Source organism: Balaenoptera physalus, assembly GCF_965194825.1.
Source record: "Balaenoptera physalus genome assembly, chromosome: 20".
Classification (NCBI taxonomy): Eukaryota; Metazoa; Chordata; class Mammalia; order Artiodactyla; family Balaenopteridae; genus Balaenoptera; species Balaenoptera physalus.
The window spans coordinates 39,755,697-39,782,988 of NC_138901.1; the positions used below are offsets into that span (position 1 = coordinate 39,755,697).

The 27,292-nt window shown below is 36.7% G+C and overlaps 1 protein-coding gene and 2 pseudogenes across 18 annotated transcripts in view; 2 read left to right on the top strand and 1 right to left on the bottom strand.

The window, feature by feature from the left end:
* The window catches only part of LOC309649739 (synaptosomal-associated protein 23 pseudogene), a 424,755-nt pseudogene that overhangs the window by 267,528 nt on the left and 129,935 nt on the right, over nt 1-27,292 (top strand). The gene's annotated exons all lie outside the window — the stretch shown is intronic.
* The window catches only part of TRIM37 (tripartite motif containing 37), a 282,148-nt gene that overhangs the window by 225,226 nt on the left and 29,630 nt on the right, over nt 1-27,292 (bottom strand). For all 16 annotated transcript variants that reach the window (XR_014257253.1, XM_082439948.1, XM_082439952.1 and 13 more), the window contains 4 exons: nt 26,998-27,122; nt 21,390-21,440; nt 20,205-20,286; nt 13,623-13,699 (listed from right to left, as the gene is read on the bottom strand). Coding sequence is in view for 15 of the 16 variants with exons in the window: in XM_082439948.1 (XP_082296074.1) it covers nt 13,623-13,699; nt 20,205-20,286; nt 21,390-21,440; nt 26,998-27,122 (335 nt within the window). In the remaining variant the exon portion in view is untranslated. The remainder of the gene's footprint in view (nt 1-13,622; nt 13,700-20,204; nt 20,287-21,389; nt 21,441-26,997; nt 27,123-27,292) is intronic.
* Nucleotides 738-13,616, top strand: LOC309649715 (dnaJ homolog subfamily A member 1 pseudogene; annotated as a pseudogene). Its single transcript has one exon. The product of its transcript is annotated as a dnaJ homolog subfamily A member 1 pseudogene (transcript).

A 27,292-nucleotide genomic window follows, 5' to 3' on the forward strand; every position in this document is an offset into this window, starting at 1 on the left:
GGTGTGGCCAGGAAAAAAAAAAAAAAAGATGATAAGATGTCTGTTTTTATCCAAATAGAACATTCTTATTAAGGTATTCAGATAATATCTAACAAATACACAAATTCTAATCTCTTTCAACCTTAGTATCCTGAATGATAATATTTCATTACCACTGATAATGTTATTACTGCTTATACGACAATGTAAACTTTAAGTTCCCGAAGTGTATATGTCAACAATAAAAGCACCCAAGATGAAACCTGTACCAAAAACAATAGAAATGTCACAAAACCTACATATCAGTAAGAGAAGGAGAATCTTCCCAAGGCAAGAAACAGAGGTACAGACACATCTTGTTTTATTGTGTTTTTGCTTTATTGTACTTCACAGATGTTACATTTTTACGCATTGAAGGTTTGTGGCAACCTTACATCAAACAAGTCTATTGGCTCCACTTTTCCAACAGCATTTGGTCACTTCATGTCTGTGTCATTTTGGTAATTCTCACAATATTTCAAACTTTTACATTATTATTGTTACATTTGTTGTCATGATCTGTGACCAGTGACCTTTGATGGAATTGTTTTGGAGCGCCACAAACCACACCCATATAAGACGACAAACTTAACTGATCAATGTTACGTGTGTTCTGATTGCTTCACCTGTCAGCCATCTGTCCCGCCTCCCCGCCCCTCTCTTTCTCTCTTCTTGGGCCTTCCTATTCCCTGAGACACAACAATATTGAAATTAGGCCAATTAATAACCCTACAATGGCCTCTAAGTGTTCAAGTGAAAGAAAAAGTCACATGTCTTACTTTAAATTAAAAGCTAGAAATGATTAAGGTTAGTGAGGAAGACATGTTGAAAGCCAAGATAGGCCGAAAGCTAGGCCTCTTGTGCCAAACAGTTAGCCAAGTTGTGAATGAAAAGGAAAAATTCTTACAGGAAATTAAAAAGCGCTACTCCAGTGAAAACATGATTAAGAAAGCTAAACAGTGTTATTGCTGACATGAAGAAAGTTTTAGTGGTCTAGATAGAAGACCAAACCAGCTACAACACTCCCTTAAGCCAAAAGCTTAGTCCACAGTAAGGCCCTAACTCTCAATTCTACGAAGGCTGAGAGAGGCAAGGAAGCAGTAGAAGAAACGTCTGAAGCTAGCAGAGGTGGTTCATAAGGTTGAAGGAAAGAAGCTGCCTCCATAACATAAAAGTGCAAGCTGATATAGAAGCTGCAACAAGTTATCCAGGAGAAGTAAATGCCTGGATCCGAAGCGTCCAAGGACATGCTGACTCTCTTGTCAGGAGCTAATGTAAGCTGGTGACTTAAAAGTTGAAGCTAATGCTCATTTACCATTCTGAAAATCCTAGAGCCCTTAAGAATTATGTTAAATTTACTCTGCCTGTGCTCTATAAAGAGAACAACAAAGCCTGATGACAGCCCATCTCTTTACGTATGGTTAAATGAATATTTTAAACCCACTTGAGATTTACTGCTCTGCAAAGAAAGATTTTTTGCAAAATATTACTGCTCATTGACAATGCACCTACCTGGTCACCCAAGCGCTCTGATGGAGATGTACAAGGTTAATGTTGTTTTCATGCCTGCTAACACACATCCATTCTGCAGCCCACAGATCAAGGAGTAATTCTGACTTTCAAGTCTTAGTATTTAAGAAATATATTTCGTAAGGCAATAGCTGCCGTAGATAGTGATTGCTCTGATGGATCTGGGCAAAGTGAATTGAAAACCTTCTGGAAAGGATTCACCGTTCTAGATGCCATTAAGATCATTCATGATTTGTGGGAAGAGGTCAAAATATCAACATTAAGAAGACTTTGGAAGAACTTGATTCCAAACCTCACAGATGACTTTGAGCAGTTCAAGAACTCAGTGGAGGAAGTAACTGCAGATATTGTAAAAATAGCAAGAGAATGAGAATCAGAAGTAGAGCCTGAAGATGTGACTGAATTGCTACAATCTCATGATAAAACTTTAACAGATGAGGAGTTGCTTTTTATGGATAAGCAAAAAAAAAAACAAAACAGGGTTTCTTGAAATGGAATCTACTTCCAGGTGAAGATGCTGTGAAGATTGTTGAAATGACAACAAAGGATTTAGAATATTACATCAACTTAGTTGATAAAGCAGAGTCAGGGTTTGAGAGGATTGAATCCAAATCTGAAAGAAGTTCTACTGTGGGTAAAATACTATCAAACAGCATTGCATGCTACAGAGAAATCATTCGTGAAAGGACGAGTCAATCAATGCAGCAAACTTTACTGCTGTCTTGTTTAAAGAAATTGCTACACCCACCCCAGACTTCAGCAACCACCAACCTGATCAGTCAGCAGCCATCAAACATTGAGGCAAGACCCTCCACCAGCAAAAAGATTACGACTCAGTGGTGGTTAGCATTTTAGAGCAATGAAGTATTTTTAAATTAAGGTACGTACATTGTCTTTTTTTCAGACATACAGCTAGTGCACACTTAATAGACTGTAGTATCGTTTAAACATAACTTTTATATGCACCAAAAAAGCAAAAAATTCATGTAACTTGCTTTACTGTGGTGGTCTAGAACCAAACCTGCAATATCTTGAAGTATGCCTATATATAGGAAATAAATTAATCAAGAGACAAGAAGAGAACCAAGATTAATGGTAGCAACGGGGTTACAAACAAAATCCTATAATCGCTAAACTTTTTATAATTCTGCCCAAGATCAACCACCTTCCCAATCACAAGGGCTGATTTCAGGGAATAAAACAGAGCTTGGTGGTTAAGAACAAAGAATACAGAGAAAGAAAAATCTATGTTAAAAAGACTGCACCTTGGGAACTTTCCAGAACGCTTGGTGAAAAGGCTGAGGAGCGGCGGCTGCCCGAGTTGCGCACGGCAACGCGCTCCTTCCCGCTCCCCCACACCGGCATCAGCCCCCTCACCTCACCGGCTGTAGGAAATGGTGAAAGAAACCACTTATTATGATGTTTTGGGGGTCAAACCCAATGCCACCCAAGAATTGAAAAAGGCTTACAGGAAACTGGCCTTGAAGTACCACCCTGATAAGAATCCAAATGAAGGAGAGAAGTTTAAACAGATTTCTCAAGCTTATGAAGTGCTCTCTGATGCAAAGAAAAGGGAATTATATGACAAAGGAGGAGGGCAGGCAATTAAAGAAGGTGGAGCAGGTGGCGGTTTTGGCTCCCCCATGGACATCTTTGATATGTTTTTTGGAGGAGGAGGCAGGATGCAGAGAGAAAAGAGAGGTAAAAATGTTGTGCATCAACTCACAGTAACCTTAGAAGATTTATATAATGGTGCAACAAGAAAACTAGCTCTGCAAAAGAATGTGATTTGTGACAAATGTGAAGGCCGAGGTGGTAAGAAAGGAGCAGTAGAGTGCTGTCCCAATTGCCGAGGTACTGGCATGCAAATGAGAATTCATCAGATAGGACCTGGAATGGTTCAGCAAATTCAGTCTGTCTGCATGGAGTGCCAGGGCCATGGGGAGCGGATCAGTCCTAAAGATAGATGTAAAAGCTGCAATGGAAGGAAGATAGTTTGAGAGAAGAAAATTCTAGAAGTTCATATTGACAAAGGCATGAAAGATGGCCAGAAGATAACACTCCATGGTGAAGGAGACCAAGAACCAGGACTGGAGCCAGGAGATATTATCATCGTTTTAGATCAGAAGGACCATGCTGTTTTTACTTAACGAGGAGAAGACCTTTTCATATGTATGGACATACAGCTGGTTGAGGCATTGTGTGGCTTCCAAAAGCCAATATCTACTCTTGACCACCGAACCACAGTCATCACTTCTCATCCAGGTCAGATTGTCAAGCATGGAGATATCAAGTGTGTGCTAAATGAAGGCATGCCAATTTATCGTAGACCATATGAAAAGGGTCGCCTAATCATTGAATTTAAGGTAAACTTTCCTGAGAATGGCTTTCTCTCCCTGGATAAACTCTCTTTGCTGGAAAGACTCCTACCTGAGAGGAAGGAAGTGGAAGAGACTGATGTAATGGACCAGGGAGAACTAGTGGACTTTGATCCGAATCAGGAAAGACGGTGCCATTACAATGGAGAAGCATACGAGCATGATGAACATCATCCTCGGGGTGGTGTTCAGTGTCAGACCTCCTAATGGGGCCAGTGAATAACACTCACTGCCGGCATTTTATTTGCAGTAGTGATTGAGTGAAGGACTATAATCATAATATGCTCAATACTTGCTATTGTTTGTTTTAATATTCAACTATAGTAGTGTTTTAAAAGTTAAATGAAGAATGAACTCGAATATAAAAGCTCTGACTTTGCCCTGTATGTATGATGACTTCAGTGTGTAAGATAAGTTTAATACTTGTAAAAACTACTTTAAAAAATTTCCCCTAGCATTTGTTAGGCCATACTTTGTATTTGATTTCAGCTATGTACATGGAATAGCTTAGACTGAAATGCCAGGTATATGTATTGGCTTCAGTGTATGACCCTTAATTGTTAAGCTATGAGTTAAAACTGTATTTAACTGGCAGTCAGACAAAGAATTTGTAGAGAAGTGTTGGTCTGTATAGTGGTATTAAGTGGGATTCATTGTGATGCCTCTGCATTTATTCTATTGTCTCAACTGTTACTTGAAGATGGCATGCTATATAATTTAATTTAGCCTGTGGTATCAGTGATAGAAATGATACCTTTCTAAAGAAGGGGTTTATCATATAACATGCTGCTTCTTGAGGGCTTGCACTTGTAGAATTGCATTCCCTTCTGCTGTGCCATCTTTTTTTAATATATCTAGCTATTGATCCTGGTTACTTTTTTTTTTCTTCCTTCTCTTTGGACCACAGTGAGCCTTAGAGTAGTCACTTCTGGAGCAGGGTAACTTAGAGGTTAGAGTGATGAGACCTTTACATGGAGAAGTAATTTGCATGTATGAGTTAGGAAGGTGTTTTGCAGGTATGTTACAGGCTTATTTTAAACCATTTAACTTATGCTCCAAAGTAACTGAAATTTAATGTTGGTAGAATAGCAAATTATGAATAGCTTTAATTGTATGTTTAAAGTCATATGTTCACAAGCTTAAATCTGGATATCAGAATTTAAGCAATTCTTGAAATGTATCAATGTCTCAATATACTGATTCAAAGCATGAAAAACAAAAAAAAGACTGCACCTTAACAATGCTGAACTTGAGTGAATAACTTAGCTATGATATTTCCATCTGTGAAATGGGAGTGATAAATAGCATTTAACAGCTCATGAGGTGGTAGTAAAGCAAAATGAGTTATACAAGGCACAGTGCATAGCACAAAGTATATATTCAGCAGATGTTAGCCGTTATAATAACAATACAGGTAAGTCCACTGTTTCAGATCACACAGGAGATTTGGAACAGAGCTATGACTAAAACATACTTACAACTCAGAGGCCAGAATCCTTTCCATATTACTAGCATTATTCATAGTTTGACTCACCAGTCATGGCAAGAATATTCTGCACTAAGGTTAGTCTATGTCAGAAGTTGTGTCACTGGGGGTCAGTTCCCATGATCCTTTCAGTGATCCAAAAAGTCAAAACTATCTTCATGATAACATTAAGATGTTATTTGCCTTTTTCGCAGTGTTTGACATTTGCACTAACGGTGCAAAAGCAACGGTAGTTAAAATGTACCAGTAATCATTATATTATTCACTGCTACACACTTTCAGATGGGGAAAAAAATTTTTCAATGTCTCTCAAGAATGTCTTTGGGCTTCCCTGGTGGCACGTGGTTAAGAATCCGCCTGCCAATGCAGGGGACACTGGTTTGAGCCCTGGTCCGGGAAGATCCCACATGCCGTGGAGCAACTAAGCCCATGCACCACAACTACTGAGCCTGCGCTCTAGAGCCCGTGAGCCACAACTACTGAGCCCGCGTGCCACAACTACTGAAGCTTGCACGCCTAGAGCCCGTGCTCCGCAACAAGAGAAGCCACCACAATGAGAAGCCCGTGCACCGCAATGAAAAGTAGCCCTGTTCGCCGCAACTAGAGAAAGCCCATGGCGCGGCAATGAAGACCCAACATAGCCAAAAATAAATAAATAAAATAAATAAAATAAATAAATTAAAAAAAAAAGAATGTCTTTGAAGAAGTAGTAAAAATGATAAATGTTATTAAACCTCAATGCTTGGTGTCACAAATGGGAAATATACATAAAGTACTTATGCTGCATTGTGATATGCGATGGTTGCCTTGGAAAAATCACTTTGTTCAGCTGAGTTCCAAGATCATCAGTCACTTTTTTTGTGAAACCTCAAATTCAGAGAACTGACAAACAATGGTTATTTGGTTGTGGATACCCAGCAGACATTTTCTGTGCCAAAACAACTACGGAAAAGAACTGTCAGTGTTTGTTGCCAATGATAAAACACACTTTCAAGTGAAAAAACATAATCCTGGAAAATTTGTATGTACCACATGAGCTTAAAAGCTTTCCAATACTTCAAGACTTTCGTTGTGAAAACGGTGATATCAATGAATGTGACTGATACTGCATAATGAAATGTGTCAACACTACTTAGTAAGTCGTTATTTTCCAAATGATTAATCCATGTTGTTACAAAATCACGCATGAGTAAAAGATCCATGCAAAGTATAACACAGACCAATGACATTTTAGTTGGTGTTTTTTTGAGTAAAACAGCTTTAACGAAGTGTAACTGAAATGTATAATTTGGTAAGTTTCACACATATTTATATATACCCATAAAACCATCACCATTATGACAATCAAGATACTAAACATATCCCTCATCCCCAAAGTTGCCTCTGCCTTTTGTAATTCTTCCCTCTTACCTTCTCCCTCCACCCTCCACCCAACCTGAGCCCAGCCTGTCCCGTCTCTAAGCAACCACACACCTGCATTCTATCACTATAGATTAGTTTGCATTTTTCTAGAGGTTTATGTAAGTGGAATCATATACATGTGCTCTTTTTTATCTGGCTGCTTTCACTAAGAATAATTAATTTAAAAGTCATTCCTAGGGACCTTCCCTGGTGGTGGGTAAGACTGCGTGCTTCCAACACAGGCGGCTTGGGTTCGATCCCTGGTAGGGGAACTAGATCCCACAGGCATGCCGCAACTAAGAGTCCACATGCTACAACTAAAAGATCCTGTAACTAAGACCTGGCACAGCCAAAATAAATAAGTAAATATTAACAAAATAATAAAAAAATAAGTCATTCTTATTGTTGCACGTATCAACAGTTCATTACCTTTTATTGCTGAGTGTTATTCCACTGTATAGACATACCAAAATTTGCTTATCCAGTCATCTGTTGGTGGCAATTAGGGTTGATTTTATTTGGCTATTCCAAATCAAGTTACCATGAACATTTCTGGAAGTCTCTGAATGGACATCTAGTTCCTTTTCTCTGGGGTGAATATCTAGGAGTGGTTTAGCTGAGTCACACAGTAAGTGTATGTTTAACTTTTTAACAAATCACCAAATGGTTTACAAAAGTGGTTGTATCACTTTACATTCCCACCAGAAACATATAAGACTTCAAATTTCTCTATATTCTTGCCAACATGTGGTATGATCTTTGTAATTATAGCCACTCTAATAGGACACAGTGGTATTGTAGATAAATTTCTTTTTTTTTTAATTTACTATTTTTTTTTATTTCTTTATTTTATTTATTTATCTTTGGCTGCGTTGGGTCTTCATTGCTGCGTGCAGGCCTTCTCTAGTTGTGGAGAGCAGGGGCTATTCTTCGCTGTGGTGCACGGGCTTCTCATTGCAGTGGCTTCTCTTTGTTGCAGAGCACGGGCTCTAGGAGCGCGGGCTTCAGTAGCTGTGGCTCGTGGGCTCTAGAGTGCAGGCTCAGTAGTTATGGCGCACGGGCTTAGTTGCTCCGTGGCATGTGGGATCCTCCTGGACCAGGGATCAAACCCGTGACCCGTGCATTGGCAGGAGGATTCTTAACACTGCGCCACCAGGGAAGTCCTGTAGATAAATTTCTGTTTCCCTAATGACTTATACTATTAAACATCTTACACAGGATTATTTTGCCATCCATAAATCTTCTTTAGTGGGGTGTGTGACAAACTATTTGCCCTTACGGAAAAGAGACCTTGTTTTTTTTTTATTGTTGAATTTCAAATTCCTTATATATTCTTGATACAAATCCACATAATTTGAAGAAGAGAACTTTACAATTCTCACGATGTCTAATTTACAAATGTGTTTCTTTATGGATTGTGTTTTTGCATTGTAACTAAACTATCATTGCCCAACCCAAAGGAAAATTTTCTCCTATGTTGTCTCCAGTAAGTTTTATTGTTTTAGGATTTAAATCTAGGTCTATGATCAATTTTCAGTAAGTTTAAGTATATAGTGTGAGGTATGGATCCAAGTTCAATCTTTTTGCATATGTATAGCCAAATGTTCAAGCACAATTTGTTGAAAAGACTACACTTTCCCCATAGCACTGTCTTTGCATCTTTGTCAAAAAATAGTTTCCTAATGAATGTGTGTTTATTTCTAGAATCGTAGTACAGGTATTCCCCATTTTCGAACATTCTCTTTATGCCACTTAACTTTTACAGAAGGACCTATACTAGTACTTGTTTTTGCTAACCAAAAGAAATCTGAAGAGAAATTTTGTTTCTACAAAAAAAGCTGAAAAGTGAAAACAGCATTCAGTGCTTATTTTGTAGAAAGCCATTATAGAGGCATGCTCCAAGCAGCAAGAGTGGCACTGCCAAGCTCCTTCCCTGGGAATCACACCCAGCATCTCAGTATCAAGCCACCATAGCTTTGAACTGTGTCTGTGAGTATCTATGCTTTGTCCTGATATATTTTGTGCATCCATTAGCAAGATGTGTCCAAAGGTAATTGTTCCTTCACTTTATGCCATTTCAGCCTACAAAAGGTTTCATAGGACCACTCTACTTTTGGATAGTGGAAGAAATCTGTATATTCCATTCTTCATCTGTCTATTCTTATGCTAATACTATGTTGTATTATGCTGATACTGTGGCCTTATTATAAATCTTAGTCATATAGTATTAGCCCTCAAATTTTGTTGTCCTTTTGATTTCAATGATTTTCTCTACAGCATTTGTTTATTTCATTGCACTCTTTGATCTTTATTTCCTTTCTTCTGTTTACTTTCCATTTAACTTCTTCTTCTTTCTAGTTTATTAAAGTAGACATTGACATCACTGATTTAAGGCCTTTCTGCTTTTCACTTATGTAGGCATTTAGTGCTATAAATTTCCCCCTACCTACTGCTTTAGCAGCATTCTACAAATTCTGGTATGTTGTGTTTTCATTTTAATTCAGTTTAAAACACTTAAAAAAAAACTCTTATAATCTCCTCTTTGATCCAGGGGTTATTTAGAAGCGTGTTATTTAACTTTAAAATACGTCAGATTTTCAAAATATCTGTTACTAACATCTAAATTAATTCCATTATGGTAAAAAAAAATCCGAATGATTTGAATACTTATGAATTTACTGAGACATGTTCTATGTTCCAGAATATGGTCTTTCTTGGTAAATATTCTGTGCACACGTAAGAATAATTTGTATTCTGCTACTGTTGGATCACATGGTCTATAAATGTCAATCAGGTCAGGTTGGTTGATAGTGCTGTTCAAATGCACTATATCCTTGATGATTTCTGCCTACCTGTTATATCAATTGAGAGAATAGTTTTTGTCTATTTCTCCTTATACTTCTATCAGTTTTTGTTTCATGTATTTTGAAGATCTGTTATCAGGGTATAAACAGAAATGTTTATAGTCGTTATATGTCCTCTTCATTAACTGATCCTTTTATCACTATGAAATAAACTTCTTTATCTCTGGTAATATGCTTTCCTTTGAAATCTACTTTGATATTAAAACAACATTTCCAACTTGGTTTTGATTAGTACTAGTATGGTATATCTTTACATTTAAAGTATGCTTCTTGGGGTTAGCATACACTTGAGTTTTGCTTTTTTAGGCAATCTGACAATCTCTGCCTTTTAATTGGGGGTGTTTAGACCATTTATAGTACCACGTCTTGGTATCTGTCCCATCCGTTTTTTGTTACCTGTTATCTTTTCCTGCCTTCCTTAAGATTAGGATTTGTTTCAATTTTATCCCTTGTTGCTTTATAAACTAAATGTCTTTGTCATTTTAGCAGTGGCTTTATAGTTTATAGTTGTGGGAGGCTGAACAGTGTCCCCAAGATATCAATATCCTAATCCCTGGAACGTGTGAATGGGAATATACAGTTGTGATTAAGCCAAGGATCCTGAGATGAGGGGACTATCCTGGAACATCCATGTGGACCCAGAATGTAACCATGAGTGTCACTGTAAGAGAAAAGAAGAGGAAGATTCGACAGAGATAAAAAAAGATAACGCCATGTGACCAAAGGCAGAGACAGGAGTGACATGGTCACAAGCCCAGAAATGCTGGCAGCGAGCAGAAGCTGAAGGAGGCAAGAAATGGACCTCCCTTAGTGTCTCTGGAGCTAGTACAGCCCTGCTGAAACCTCGATTTTGGCCTAGCAATAGTTTTTGGATTTCTGGCCTCCAAAACTGTGAGGGAAATTTTTTCTATTGTTTTACGCTGCCAAATTTGTGGTAATTTGTTACAGCAGGCAACAGAAAGTAATAGGATAGTACATATCTTTAACTTATCACAGTCTAGTTTTAATTGTTATTATAACACTTCACATATACTGTCAGAATCTTACATTATACTTCCATGCTCTACTCTTTTGGCCTTTATACAGCTGTTGTTATCATGTATTTTGCTTCTACATACGTTAAAAATCCCAAAATACAATGTTATAATTTTTGATTAAACAGTCAATTATCATTTAAAATTACTTTGGTAACAGAAAAAAAAATTTTATTTATCCAGGTAATTTCCATTTCTGATGCTCTTCATTTCTTTGTTTAGATTCAGAGGTCCAACTGGTATTATTTTCCTTCTATCTGTAGCATGCACTTTAACATTTCTTATAGTCCAGGTCTGAAAATGTCTTAGTTTCACTATATTTTTTAAAATATATTTTTGCTGATTATAGAATTCTAGGTTAATATTTCTTTCTTTCAATCCTTTAAAAAATGTTGCTGTATTATCATTTCACTTGTATTGTTTCCAGTGAGAAACCTGATTTCACCCTTATCTTTGTGCCTCTAAATATAACATCTTTTTTTTCACTGCCAGTTTAAGATTTTTTATCACTGGCTTTGAGCAATTTGATTATCATGTGCTTTGGTGTTTTCTTCATGCTTCATGTGCTTGTAGTTCACTGAACTTCCTCGATCTGTGGATTTAAAGCTTTCATCAAGTTCGGAAAGTATTTACTTTTTTCTTCCCATCCCCTCCTTTGAGGACTCCAGATATCTGTACATTAAGCTACTTCAAGCTGTTTTTCAGTTTTGGAATTCATTTTTCTATGTTCACATTTTGAATAGTTTCTACTGCTAACGCCTTCAAGTTCATTAATCTTTTCTTCTGCAATGCCTAATCTGTCGTTCATGCCATCCAGTGTATTTTTCATTTCAAATACAGTTCATTCTCAAGAAGTTCAATTTGGGTCTTTTATATCTTCCATGTCTCTATTTAACTTCTGAACAAATGGAGTGGTTATAAAAACTGTCTTAAATATTCTCTCGTAATTCTCACATGAGAATCCAGTTGTCTTTTTTTAAGCCATACAAAGATTTCCAAAAACGCAAAACAGTACAAGTTTTCTCATCAAATATTATTTTGCTTTAGAGAAAGTTACTATTCATTGAAATGTTATTTATGTTAATATGCAACAGGTTTATTATTATAAGTGAATTAATTTTTAAAATCTGTTTCAATTTCTAATTCAGAAAATACCAATAGATATAACCCACATTAAAAAAACAAGCAAAAAAACAGTTCTTGCTCCATTTAAATTGGCTGATTACTCTCCTCAGTATTGGTTGTCTTCCTGCCCCTCTGAATGCCAATTAATCTTTGACTGAACAACAGACATTGTAAACTTTGTTGGGTGCTGGATATTTTTGTAATCTTATAAATTTTCTTGAGTTCTGCTCTGGGATGCAGTTAGGTTACTTGGAAACAATTTGATCCTTTCAGGTCTTGCCTTTATTTGTTAGATGGGCCTGGAGCAGTGTCCAGTCTAGGACTAACTGTTCCCCACTAGTGAGGCAAAAATTTCCTGAGTACTTCACCCGGTGTCCCATGGATTACAAGTTTCTCCACTATAGTGGTAGGAACAGACACAGTTACTGGCACCAGGCACCACTCCCTCTAATCCTTTCAGATGGTTATTCTCCCAACCTCAGGTAGGTTCCTTCACGTGCATGCCCTACTCAGTACTCCGCTGATATTTGAAGAGAACTCTCTACAAACCTCTGGAGTTCTTTGTGCAGCTCTCTCCTCTGGTGTTCTGTCTACTGCACTCTAGGTGTGCTGGTCTTCCTAGACACTCAGCACTGTCTCCTCAACTCAAGGAGTCAGCCAAACTCTTGCAGTCTACCTCCATGTGTTACAGCCTGAAAACTTTCTCAAGGTTAAGCGAGGCAATCACAGATCTGATTTATTTATTTCTTGTCTCTAGGGATTGCTTTCATTTGTTGTCTCATGTCCAGTGTCTAGGAAATGTTGTTTTTCTTTTCAGTTGTTGCAGAAGAAACGGTTACTTCCATTACTCCATCATAACTGGAAGCAGACATCTCATACCAAACCAACAGATTTTAGTGTAACAGAGTGAAATAAATTCACTGATATGGTTCCAGATTTCATATTGCAAATTACATTTAAGAAACAACCACTTGTTCAATTTTGGGGTAAAATCAAAGATAATTCATAATTATCTAAAACTGCTTTTTAAAGTGTTCCTCCCTAACAAAAAGATTAATGGTTGTCAGGGACTGGGTGGGGAGGGGAAAGGGAAGTGACTGCTAATGAGTACAGGGTTGCTTTGTGGGGTGATGAAATGTTCTGAAATTAGATATTGGTGATAGCTGTAGAACTCAGTGAATATACTAAAATCTACTGAATTGTACACTTATTTATAAGGTGAATTTTATGGTATGTGAATTGTATCTCATTTAAAAAAAACTTTTCCCAACTACATATGAAATCCAAAATCCCTGAGGCCAGATTTTATACATATACTTCAACCAAAACAACTTATTACAGTAAATTGAAAAGCCATACATTAAGAGATTTTTTTAAAAAACATCAATAAGTTTTCTCACCAAGTATTATTTTGCTTTAGAAAAACAGTTATTCTTCAAGAAAATGTTATTTATGTTAATATGTAATAGGTTTATTACTTTAAACTGAATTAATAAAAATTTAAAAATTTTTCTCAGTTTCAGTTTCTAATTCAGAAAATATCAATAGATAAAACCCACATAAAGAAACACTCTTTGGGATTCCCAATAAAATTTAAGAGTATAAAGAGTCCTGAGGCCATATAATTTGAGAACTGTCAGTCTATGCCATCATACTATGCCAGGGATTCCATACTAGTATACATCTTAACAGACATAATGTAGTAATTAACAAAAGTAGTTAATAAAAAATGCTAAGAAGGTATGTAAACACACACTAAAGTTTGTTACTTAATTGCATGTCTTACTTGGAAGTTTCTGGCAAGCCAGCTGAGAGTTCCAGAAACACAGATAAGTAGTAACCACGAACAACTCCATTTCCATCCTTAAAAAAAAAAAGAAAAAGATGTTATACAAACTCCAGATCAATTTAAATGTAAAAATTCAAGCCACAATGAAACAAACAAAATACAGATTAGTACCTGATATCTGGATGGCAAAGTAGTTTTAAGCTTAAAAGCAATAAGAGATAATAAAAAGACCAAGAGGTCTGAATCTATAACAATTTAAAACTTTTGCAATTAAAAAAAAAGAAAATATTAAAGCATACAAACTATAAAATATCAACTACTATGAAAAGAGTTAAGAGTTTTAACACATGCAGAACTCTTAAAAATGAGCCTCCAAGAAAAATTAAAACCCCGAAGAAAAACGCCAAAAAAGGAAAAGCCTCAATTTCACTAGGAATGAGACAAAAAAAAAAAAAAAAAAGATATATAAGATCAAAAGAGAGTAAAATAGAAAAAGGTAACACTTGATTGATGTTGAAAGTAATTAAATATAATTTCTATGTTTTATATGTTAGGATTCCACATAAGATTCTGTCTGGAGATTGAAAAGCTGTTTAAATTTCTGTTACAGAGATTTTTATGAGTACAATTATTCCCCTCTGTATTTCTCCAGTACTGTGTGAGAAGATTACATTTGTTATAACTATGTGTATAAAGATCTGTTTCCCCAACTAGACTGTGAGGGCTGAGGGCAGGAATACGTCTATAGAGGGGTACATGTACTTCTTAACCCCTTCATTTCTAGGCTACTTTGCTCCAAAATGTCCTGAGGCAGCTTTCAGGGTTTGACATGGTAATCACTCAATAAATACTACGAATAAATGAATCATCACTTAAGTGAAAAAAGCTAGACACAAAAGATTATATGTTGTATAATCCTACTATATGAAATTCTGGAAAAGCAAAACTATAGTAACAAAAACAGATCAGTGGTTGCAGAGGGGCCAGGAAAGGAGAAAAAAGGATTAGCTGAAAAGGATAAATTACGTAACTTCTGAGGGTGATAAAAGTCATGATTGTGACAATGATTATACAACTATATATATTTGTGAAAACTGGCTAAAATTAGTGAATATTACTGAACATAAATTATATAGCAAATTACACTGATTTTTAAAAATCAACCAATATCCTTGTTCAAATAGCTGGGGTTTTTTTCTTCTTTTAAATTATGTTCCTAAAACGATTTCCCTGGAATGAAATCCATTAATAAAAGATAATGAACATTTTTCACTCCTAATTTTAACAGATAATAAGATTAGAAATTTCTTTGACTTAATTTTTATCATAAATTTTTTTAAAAATAAATTTATTTATTTATTTTCAGCTACGTTGGGTCTGCGTTGCTGCGCGCGGGCTTTCTCTAGTTGCGGTGAGCGGGGGCCACTCTTCATTGCGGTGTGCAGGCTTCTCATTGCAGTGGCTTCTCGTTGCGGAGCACAGGCTCTAGGTGCACAGGCTAGTACCTGTGGCACGAGGGTCTCAGTAGTTGTGGCGCACGGGCTTAGTTGCTCCGTGGCATGTGGCATCTTCCCAGACCAGGGCTCGAACCCGTGTCCCCTGCATTGGCAAGCGGATTCTTAACCACTGTGCCATCAGGGAAGCCCTATCATAATCTTAAGGAACAAAATTTTTACTACTTTTATTGACATGCCATCTGTACCTCTAACAAAATACTAGCTTTAAGAATTTTCCTTTTCTTTTCTTTCTTTATTTTTGGCTGCGCTGGGTCTTCGTTGCTGCATGTGGGCTTTCTCTAGTTGTGGCGAGCGGGGGCTACTCTTTGTTGCAGTGTGCAGGCTTCTCATTGTGGTGGCTTCTCTTGCTGTGGAGCACGGGCTCTAGATGCATGGGCTTCAGTAGCTGGGGCACGCGGGCTCAGTAGTTGTCGTGCATGGGCTCTAGAGCACAGGCTCAGTAGTTGTGGCGCACGGGCTTAGCTGCTCTGCGGCATGTGGGATCTTCCCGGACAAGGGCTTGAACCCATGTCCCCTGCATTGGCAGGTGGATTCTTAACCACTGCACCACCAGGGAAGTCCCTAGCTTAAGAATTTTCAATAGGCAGAGGATTCTGGAAAGACTGCCACAATGCCAGCATAGTTTTTACAACTCTCTAAATCCAAACATAAAACAAAACGAAACAACTGAACAACAAAACCAAAAGCTCACAAACAACATTTACAACAAAATTAAATGACAGGTTATCTCCACAGCCCCCAAAACACAAGCAGGTAAAGACATACCAATTATAATCACAAAGACCTGCATGATATCAACAGTGTGGGAGAAAGGAGAGAGAAGCAATGGGACATCTAATGGACCAGAAAGAAGGAAAACCACAAAATGGCCAAAAGTTAGTCACTGAAAAGCATCACAAGCCACATATGACAGCTGAAACTGAAGAGTTGCTCAATATAATATATAACGGAGTATAAGGGGGCCTAATACAAAAAAGTCTGAAAACTAAATGCAGTCTAGTCACTCTAAACTCTTAAAAACGAATATAGGACAGGTCAAAAGACTGCAAAGGAAATGCTAGGAGGAAAATAAAAGATAAACAGCATAGAAATAATACAAACAAAGGAAGGAAAAGGTCCAGATGAGAAGGGGAGAAGAACCAGGAAATCTCTCAGAAAGCAAGGCACCAGATTTCTGATTGTTATCACACTGGCTGGCTATCCACATGCAAAAGAATGAAGTTGGACCCCTACATCATAAAAAAATTAACTCAAAATAGATCAAAGATCTAAATATAGGTCCTAAAACTATAAAACCTTAGAAGAAAACATAGGGGAAAAGCTCCATGACATTGGAGTAGGTAAAGATTTCCTGGATATGAAACCAAAAACAAAAATAGACAAACTGGACAACAACAAAATTAAGAACTTTTGTGCATCAAAGGACACAATCAACAGAGTAAAAAGAAACCTTATAGAATAGGAGAAAATACATGTAAATCAGGTATCTAATAAGGGGGTCAATATCCAGAATATATAAACTCCTACAACTCAACAAAAAACTTGATTAAAAAATGGGCAAAGGACTTGAATACACATTTCTCTAAACAGGATATACAAATGGCCATGAATAAGCACATGAAAAGATGCTCAACAACATTAATCATTAGGGAAGTGCAAATCAAAATCACAATGAATTAGCTCACACCCATCAGGAGGGCTACTATCAAAGAAACAGAAAACAAAAACTACTGACAAAGATATGGAAAAATTGGAACCCTTGTGCATTGTTGGTGGGAATGTAAAATGGTGCAACCACTGTAGATAACAATATGGTTCCTCAAAAAACTAAAAACAGAATTACCGTATGATCCAGCAATAGTATTTCTGGGCATATATCTGAAAGAATCAAAAGCAGGATATTGAAGAGATATTTGCACACCCATGTTCACAGCAGCATTAGTCACTATAGCCAACAGGTAGAAACAACCCAAGTGTCCACTGACAGATGAATGAATAAACAAAATGTGGTATATACATACAATGGAATATTATTCAGCCTTAAAAAGGAAGGAAATTCTGACACATGCTACAAAGTGGAGGAACCTTAAAAACATTATGCTAAGTAAAAGAAGCCAGTAGCAAGAAGATGTTACTGTGTTACAATTCCACATATATGAAGTATCTAGAGTAGTCAAATTCATAGAGAAAGTAGAATGGTGGTTGCCAGGGGCTGAGGAGAGGGGGAAATGGGGAATTACTGTTTAACGGGCAGAGAGCTTCAGTTTTGCAAGTTGAAAGAGTTCTGGCAGTTGGTTACAAAACAATGTAAATATATTTAACACTACTAAATGTACACTTAGAAATGATTAAAATGGTAAATTTTATGTTATGCATCACTTACCAAAATTAAAAAAAGAGAAAATAAAGAGCAGAATAACATCCCTACAGACACTGAAAGTACCCTAGAAAAACATACTCAAAGATCAAAATTGTAACCTATTTCAGAACAACCTAACAGACACTAAGAAAGTAATATGATGGCCCACAGGAAGAAAAGAAAATAATATGATATGAAAGAATAACACAAATCAGTATTAGAAAAACTCAGAAATCAGGTAATAGGACTAAGGAAAGAGAAATAAAAGGAAAAGTTATTTAAGAAATAAAGACTGAACTAAAAGGAACACAAGAGCAAATAAGCACAACAGTTTATATCTTTCAAAAAAAAAGTGAACAAAAGAAAATTGTAAAAATTAAAAAGAAACGAAGAAAAAGCTGAAAAGATCAGAGAGAAAGTGGTAAATATTGAAGACAGGCAAGGAAGATGCAAAATGAAGATAATACAAGTCCCAAGAGAGAAAACCAAAGATAGAAACAAAGTAAACATTTAAAACTATAATTCAGGAAACGTTATCTTTAAAAAGCCTAAAACGTCATATTGAAAGAGCCCAGCATGTAACTGAGAATACTGACCGAGAACAACCAAAACATATAGTAGTAAATTATTGGACTTAAAAAGAATTAGATTATTTGGGCATCTAGACAATATTAGCAAATGACTTTTAAGGATCAGTTTATCATCAGACTTTACCAAAAGAAAATGGAATTGAATATTTAAGATACCCAGTGAAAGAAAACATGAGCCAAGGATTTTGCATCCAGCAATACTGGCTTTAGCTTATAAAGGATACAAACTATTTTCAACACACAAAAAGTCAGGAAATATTGCTTCCATTAGCCCTTCCAGTAGAATTTACTGGAGAACAAGCTTTGAACACCCTAACTGTTGTCCAGACATGGCATAGTGAAATGTGGAGAGTATATTTCCAAATAAAATTTTAAACATTTCTCAGTAATCAAATCAATGATAGAATTAGAGTTCCCCTTCTGAGATTTTTGTGTTTGTAAGGTGAAATAAGGCAAATAAGTGATTGATTATGAGATTATAATTCTATCATTTCCTATGGCTTCAAAAAGTAGGATCCCTAGAATAGAGGAAAGGAGATACAGGTGTAATGTAAAGAGATTATGTTTAAAAAACTCTATAATCCTTAATTTGAATTGTAAACATGAGCATTAACTCAGGAGTTATTTCATCTCTAAAAAATACATATATACATGTGACACCCCGATATTCTACAATTATATAGCAATTTTAAAGTGTTCATAAATATTTTTTCTCTATTAAGATGGCTGGAGTTTTTCCACTTCAATTTTAAGCACACTCCTACCCAGTTTTTCTCAAAGTATGGTCTTTGGGCTAAAAACAAACAAATACAACTTATAAAATGTATAACACCAAGAATGAACTAGGACTTTGGGTGATAATGTGTCAATTCATCAAGTGCAAGAAATGTACCACTCTGGCACAGGGCATGTTGATAGTGGCGGAGGCTGTGCATGTGCGGGGGCAGAGGGTGCGAATACAGCTCTGTGTACCTTCCACTCAATTTTGCTGTTAACCTAAAACTGCCCTAAAAAATACAGTCTATTAGATAAATCTTTAAATACATACATACACACATATTAACCCCTCCCCCTTTCCAAACCCCACATACACTTGCCTATGTAATTCCTTAGTTCTGTTCATGAAGAAAGCCTAGAAACAGCGACTAACCTGGTAGAAATGAGCACCCTTAACGCCCAGTTTGGTCTTGAAATACAATTCTCCCACTAAAAGAAATCAGGGCGTTTAGGATAAAATGACCAATTTCAGGTACAGAGTAGGAAATGTACAAGATGAGACTAGAACATCTTGCCACGGAAGAGGACAAGAAAGCTAACTACTAAAGTCACTACTAGACTATTAGGGTCAGAGCAAAGTGACACAGAAGCCAACTTAAAGAGACTAAATATGTATAAATCCATGAGTTCATAATGATATTTTTTTAAAAACCTAGTTAATTACTTTCAGAGAATAAGGAAAATCACTAAATAACAGGAAAGAATCTTGCCTATTCTATATGAACTGTAATACTGGATAACCAAACAATAGGTAAAGGCAAGCATCTCTTTATAAAAGCATTACACCTAATAAGCAAAAAAGAAACAAAATGAGAATCACTATTCTGCAACTTCCAGTGAATTAACAGATGTAGGCAATGCGCATCAATATGACAAAAAGATATGCAACTAGATATGATGTGATAAAAGCACACACTACTGCTTATATTCTTGCCATAGGAATTGACTATGCATCTCATCATACCACTGGGTCCAGATGCCAATATGCAGCAAATCTACAGGTCAAAGAAACATACTGGAATGCACCATGAGTATGCAGTCAGCACACGTGTGTTTTTGATGACCATCTGTGAATGTTTTTTTTTTAATGATTTTTAAAATAAGAATTTTAAACATTTCTTCTAAATGTTGTTAGTGAAATAAGATTCAGTAATATGTCAGTGTTTACACTGTTTATATTTAACTCATTTTTTACACAGATTTAGCAACATACCCTATAAAGAAACATAAAATTGTCATTAATTCCTTTCTCCACTAAAAAAGTGAACCAGTGTACTATAAAACCCTGAAAGAAAGATCTTGGTTTCAAAATTTATAGAAATAATGAAAAACTTACTGGGTAAACTTTTAACCTCCAACAAAGTCCTGAAACTTGAAGAGGTGGACTGTAGACAGGATCTGCTCTCTGGCGCAAAGTACTAAAGTAAAAGAAAACCAACTGAATCCCAAGATCAAAAGTGCTGTGAAATAGCAAACAGGCAAAACCAAAACCCAACCACTTTATTTATGTTACTTATTTGAAGTCCTGGACCAGTAAATGAAGGCGACTGAAGAAGTCAAGATTCCACCATATAAATTTATATATACTAACATTCTGAAATAAAAGAAACTTTAATGATACAGAAATATTCAGCAGTATCTTTTAAGTTTCAGGTTAAAAAAAAAAAAACCCTCAAAATTTCATCATTTAAGGGAAAAGAAAAATATAACTAAGTGGCTTGAATCTAATTACCACTTCAACAAGCAGTCTTCCACCGTTAAAGGAAAAAAAAAAAAAAAAAGTTTCTTCCTCACATCCCCGCAGTATAATTATCCTTTTTTAATATGGAAAAAAAATGCGGGGTAATCCTCGGTTTATATTTTAGCCACAAAATTATCCCATAAGAAAAAACAAATTAAATGGGGAGTAGTATAAATTCTCAGTTTGGCCTTAGTTTGATGGTTATCACCTCTTGGGATTTCCTCTTCCCAAGGCAAGACCTTTTATATTCTTCATTCCCCACTTCCTTGCTGCCCTTTAAGACAAGTCCCTTAGGACCTTTGTGTTTTAATGTCTTGGCTTCTAATCTTAGAGAAAAAGCAGTAAAAGCTAACAAACTTAGCATGCAAGTTACAAAGCTTACAAATTTCTTACACTAATACCCTCTCATCCACAATTTCTTACTTTGCACTGAGATAAATGGACCCAAATGGACTTCTGAGGATGGGTAGGAGGGCTCATTGATCTCTATCATCCCATTCACCTTACCTTATTAGCAAAGGCTAAGTAGACCCTCTTCTTTAAAAAAAAAAAAAAAAAAAAAAAGTTCCATTCCCCACCCTAGAGAAACAATCCATCTAGAAGATATAAAACAATCCAGACAAATGACCTCTATGTTTCTAATACAAAACTTGTTTCTTCTAAGACTACACACTGAGTGACAAAGTTCATTAGGTCTGTATGCTACCCAGGAACGACACCTACCTGGCTCTTACTTACATACACATACAAAAAATCACTAAAGTTGTCAAAAACTCTTACCTGAAATTCTCTAAAACAAAAGTAGCTGAATCATAAGATGGTACCAATTCACTAAAAAGAAACAAAAGAGAAAAAAAATTATTTGGCTTATACAAGTTTAACATTTCATTTAATTAAGAAACAAAGTCAGACTTCCCTGGTGGTGCAGCGGTTAAGAATCTGCCTCCCAATGCAGGAGACATGGGTTCGATCCCTGGTCGGGCAAGATCCCACATGCCAGGGAGCAACTAAGCCCATGCAACACAACTACTGAAGCCCGCGCTCCTAGAGCCCATGCTCTAGGAGCCTGCACAGCAACTAGAGCCTGCACAGCAACTACTGAGCTCACGTGCCGCAACGAACAGTAGCCCCCGCTTGCCGCAACTAGAGAAAGCCTGCACTCAGCAATGAAGACCCAAGGCAGCCCCCCAAAATAAATAAATCTTAATAAAAGAAAAAAAGAAAGTCAAATCTCTCAATAACATCTTGAAAATTTTATTAAACTAAAATAAGGCCTTAAGAAATATTTTTAAAACTTTATTAAACAACATTAAATCAAATGAATTTATAAAACCATCAAAGCTCACATCAAAGATTTGCAATTAAATTGGAGACTCAACAAATACTTTATAAAATAGCTTTTTTAAAAAAAGGCAATATATGATTAAGTATTAAAATAACTATAAGAGATATTTAAAAAGTAATATGGAAATAGGAAAAGAAAGAAATTAGGTGCTTAGGCTGGACACCTGAAATAGAAAACATATAAACTGTTTTAAAAAATCAAAAGAAACAACAAAAGGATAAAATATTACAATAAATCCCCAAACTTCCTTCTTCGGAACAAATTATGTGGAATGTTGACAGACCCTAAATACTTTGAGACTATTTACTAGCAAATAAATCTATACAATTTTATAGGATAAGAATACATAATCACATAGGGGTCAAGCAGGATAAGCACATTAACAGTTTCATGGCAAGGCAAGATTACCTAGGGAACTTTAGTTCCATACAGTCTTCTCCAAAGAGAACTAAACTACATCCACAGAACTAAACTACATCTTCAAAGAGAACTAAACTACACCCACAGCACGCTAGTAGTCTCTAGCACTGTCATTAGAACACCTCAAAAGTCAGAGATAGTAAAACATTTATGATAAAGACACTATCACACATAGTGTTGTAATACAGTGTAATATACTTAATATATAAAATTATAAATTTACCAAAAAGATAAACTGCAAGCCATTTCACCACATATTCAGATATATTTTCTAAAGTTCAATTCATGAAAATGTGTTATTACCAAAATAAGATACAAAATGCATCTAAAGCATTTTCACACTGTGATAGTACCTGAAGAAATTAGTGGTTTGCCAGTGAAAATATAGTATACGTTATTAAAAATACATCAGTCTTATTTTATGGTTAAGTATATGTAGCTAAACAGCTCACATCTTTTTCACAAGTAGATGTGGTTTGCCTTGCAACTATTAACTGTATAGCTATTATCCAACTGTCAAGCACCCCTAACCATAGCCTTAGGCAGTAGTTACCTTTTCTCACATTCCTCATTCCTAGATCCTTCTGTCTGGTTAATCCTTACTATTCCTTCAGATAACAAATTAGAAGTCACATAGCTTTGGAGGTCTGCTCTAACTTCTCCCCATGATATGCTCTCTTAGCACTCAATATACACAAAACTCCAATTATCAGGACCAATGCAATTAATGCCTGGGAAGCCTTCCTGGAACCAAAAACCTAATCAGAGCTCCAAGGAATCTCTCCAGGATAGTCTTCAAATTTGGTCAAGTTATAATATGCTTTTGGCTATAATTTTGTGCAACTTCCAATTGCACAAACGTTGTTCAGTTCTCCCACTAAACATCTTTCAAAATGTCTACAGACATTATGCAGGCAATCCTCAGTTGCCTGCTGATCTTCATACTGTTTCTTCCACCATGTCCTTAATGTCCAGTGTGATGTATTTCCTTTGTTGTTATAGTTATTTTTGTTCTAAGACCAGACTATCATTGTCATATTTTTAATCAGCTCTTGAGGGCCAAAGAGCTCGCCAAGACACAAAATAAACAGAAGATGAAGAGGACATGTTTAACTTAGAACAGTGAGATAGAAAGCTTACAACTTAAAGCATACAGGTCGCTAAAGCTTACTAACCAAGAGGGTACAGTATGGCTCTCACTTGCTGAGAATAAATGTTAACATTCAGAGCACAGAAAACAATTATCAATCCTACTATGACATACTCCTACATACGTATAATTTTTTAGCCAAAACTTTTGAGACACAAATAACATTATAATAAATTAGTGCTATGGGGAAGCATTAAAACAGGATACATATACTTCCCCTATCACCAGTCATCACATTTTATTTTATTACTGCTTCAATCACCTATCTTTTTCACTAAATCATAATATGAGGAAACAAGAACTCTCTATTGTGCTCTCTACTTGTACCTGGCACATGCTTGTAACATAGCTGGCATTCAAATATTGACTGAATGAATGGATATTTACAAATATTTGCTGGAAATTTCTTGTACTTTGGTAGAAGTATTTACTCAAAATTTCTTTTGCATTCTTTACATATATACACAAAGCCACAACGACCGCTAAGCCATCTATCAATTCTACCATCCTTAAGTATTTATTAACATCTCTACATTATGCTCACTTGTTCAGAAGTTATCTATAATCAGACTGGTGTTACCACTCTGTGCCTGCAAATAAGGCACAGCTTTATGTTCTCAAACTTTTCTTTATTTCTATACCTCTTCTACTCTGGTCTTTATGATGACTGGATTCATCTCACGATGGTGTCAGTGAAGCTTCATGGAATATGGAGAGGCTAGCCTCAAAACATCTCTAGCCCAGTATTCTGAAAAATACTGATTTGCAAATCTTTAGACCAAAGACTTCATCATGACTTAATGAATGAACAGAAGAAAAATAGGATAAGTATCCATTGTTCCCTTGAGAAAACAGACTGGTCAGCTACATAAAAACTGGTTTTCCATCCCAACTTGACCATTCTCCCAGAAACTAGAACTCTTTATGGACTGAGAACTGTACTTTTCTGCTATTTGAGTCCTCCCTGAGAGACTTAAATGCCCCAAAAATACAGCCCTTCAAATTCTGGTTGAAATGATTTCTCTGCTGACTTCCAAATATAGCATCTCTTATCACATCCCCATATTTTTGTTCATGTATACATATCCTATTCTCATCTGCCTAATGAAATTCTAAGTATCTTTCAAGGTCTTCCACAATTCCTTTCTAGGCTATGAAGTCATCTTGACCACAGCAGTCTACCCTGACTTCTCAGAATTTCTGATGTAACTAAGTAACAAATATTCAATTTTAATATACAATTCTCTACCATTTCATGTGGAATATATATCCAATAAGATTACTTCCTCTTCCATGTCTCCTATGCAGCACTTACAACAGTGCTGAGCATACAGATGACCTTTAATAAATAACATTACTTTGTTTAATGACCTTTTATTCGCCATTGTGGCTCTATCACAAATCATCAACTGATGGGATATAAGGTAATCAGTTCCATGATCTCAAAGCTTAGAAACAATCACCACTGCTTTGCACATCTAAACTTTGGTCTGTAACTTAATGTCCATAAATGCTAGCCTTTCTTTCTTCTTTTTTTTATGTATGTATGTATGTATGTATTTATGGCTGCGTTGGGTCTTCGTTACTTCACGCGGGCTTTCTCTAGTTGCCGCAAGCGGGGGCTACTCTTCGTTGTGGTGCACGGGCTTCTCATTGCAGTGGCTTCTCTTGTTGTGGAGCATGGGCTCTAGGTGCACGGGCTTCAGTAGTTGTGGCTCCCAGGCTCAGTAGTTGTGGCGCACAGGCTTAGTTGCTCCGCAGCACGTGGGATCTTCCCGGACCAGGGCTCGAACCCATGTCCCCTGCACTGGCAGGCGGATTCTTAACCACTGCGCCACCAGGGAAGCCCCTAGCCTTTCTTATTTGGCCCTCTTTTCTTTGCTGATCAATGAATCAACAGATGGAACACCTGCTTCCTCTATACTGCAAATCATAAGCTAAGTTTCTAATAAAAATTACAGTTAAGTTATAAGGCAAGTTTTCCAGTAAGACAGTAAGGTTTACTAGAGAGGGAGAGGGCCCTAAGGTGACCTTTTCCCAGGGAAATCTCCTTAATTATCAGACTTTTATTTATTTATTTTTGGTGGTTTTTTCTTTATTGACGTGCCTCCTACCTCCCCCATCCCAACCCCAGTTTCAGTCCCTTCCATCTATACCCAAAAAAGCAGGTAGTGAAAGGAAGGTATAATTGGGGTTCTGAGTCCCTTGGGCAATTAGAAAGAAAAAAGAAATCAAAATAGGGACTTCCCTGGTGGCACAGTGGTTAAGAATCTGCCTGCCAGTGCAGGGGACACGGGTTCAAGCCCTGGTCCGGGAAGATCCCACGTGCTGCGGAGCAACTAAGCCTGTGCACCACAACTACTGAGCCTGTGTTCTAGAGCCCATGAGCCACAACTACTGAGCCCGCGTGCCATGACGACTGAAGCCCGCACACCTAGAGCCCAAGCTCCACAAGAGAAGCTACCACAATGAGAAGCCCACACACTGCAACAAAGAGTAGTCCCCGCTCGCCGCAATTAGAGAAAGCCCGCACGCAGCAACGAAGACCCAACACAGCCAAAAAAAAAAAAATAAGATAAGCAAATAAATAAATTAAAAAAAAAAAAGAAATCAAAATAATCACTGGATGTGACAGAGACTGACACTCAAGAAGTCAAGCAGAAGGACTTCCCTGGTGGTCTGGTGGCTAAGACTCCTCACTCCCAATGCAGGGTGTCTGGGTTTGATCCCTGGTCAGGGAACTAGACCCCCACATGCCGCAACAGAAGATCCCACATGCCACAACGAAGATCCCACGTGCGGCAACTAAGACCTGGCGCAGTCAAATAAATAAATAAATTTTTTTTTAAAAAAAGAAGTCAAGCAGAGTTGCCTGCCTGATAACCTGTTGCAAGCAGTATCAGTATAGGAGTTTACCTCTATCAATGGTACCCAAACTTTACTGCAGAGTTACTTGAGGTGCTCAAGATTCATTTTCTAGATACCATCTCCAAAGACTGTCAGGGAACAGGCCTGAGAATCTTCATTTTGGAACAACACTCCTGCTGGCTCTGATACAGGAGATCCATGTACCCTATTCTGAACTGTAAAACCCTTATCTTCATATATGGTATTTATATCAAAACTCGTTTCATTCCACTGGTGATGGATAGAGTAATTCAGAAAACGTATCTTCAAAACTGAAATGGCTGACCACACTATTAAAGAGGCAGCCTTGGAATATTAATGAATATCCTTAGCTGACTCAAATCTATTTAACAAGAGCAAATACCCAGCCCTTTTATTAATATTCAGTGCTTGAATAAAATATAAATATTGTATCTGGTTTGTTAATTCACAAATGAAGACTTACCTTACTGGTCAGAGAGAACTACCTGAGTTCTAGTTATCAGCAATAGCTTTCTTTTGAAACAAGTATACGCATTTGCACATAAACTTCAAAAGAAAATGAAGTAAAAAAAAATGTGTCGTACCTGGTAAAGTCTGGTGGAACAGGAGTGGTAACAAAGGACGCCATGGGCTTTCGATGAACTTGCTGAAACATCATGAGGATCTCTGAGCTCTTAGATATCAACTCACTCTTACTACAAGATCGCAACTGTTTGAGGAAAAGAACTGTCTGAATAAAAAACTTACTATGCATTGGCACCCCCAAAATCCTTAATAAAGAAGGAAAATGGAAATTATTCTGGTTATATACTGAAAAAACTGAGATAAAGAAAAATATTGGGTTGGCTAAAAGTTTCATTCGGTTTTTTCTGTAAGATG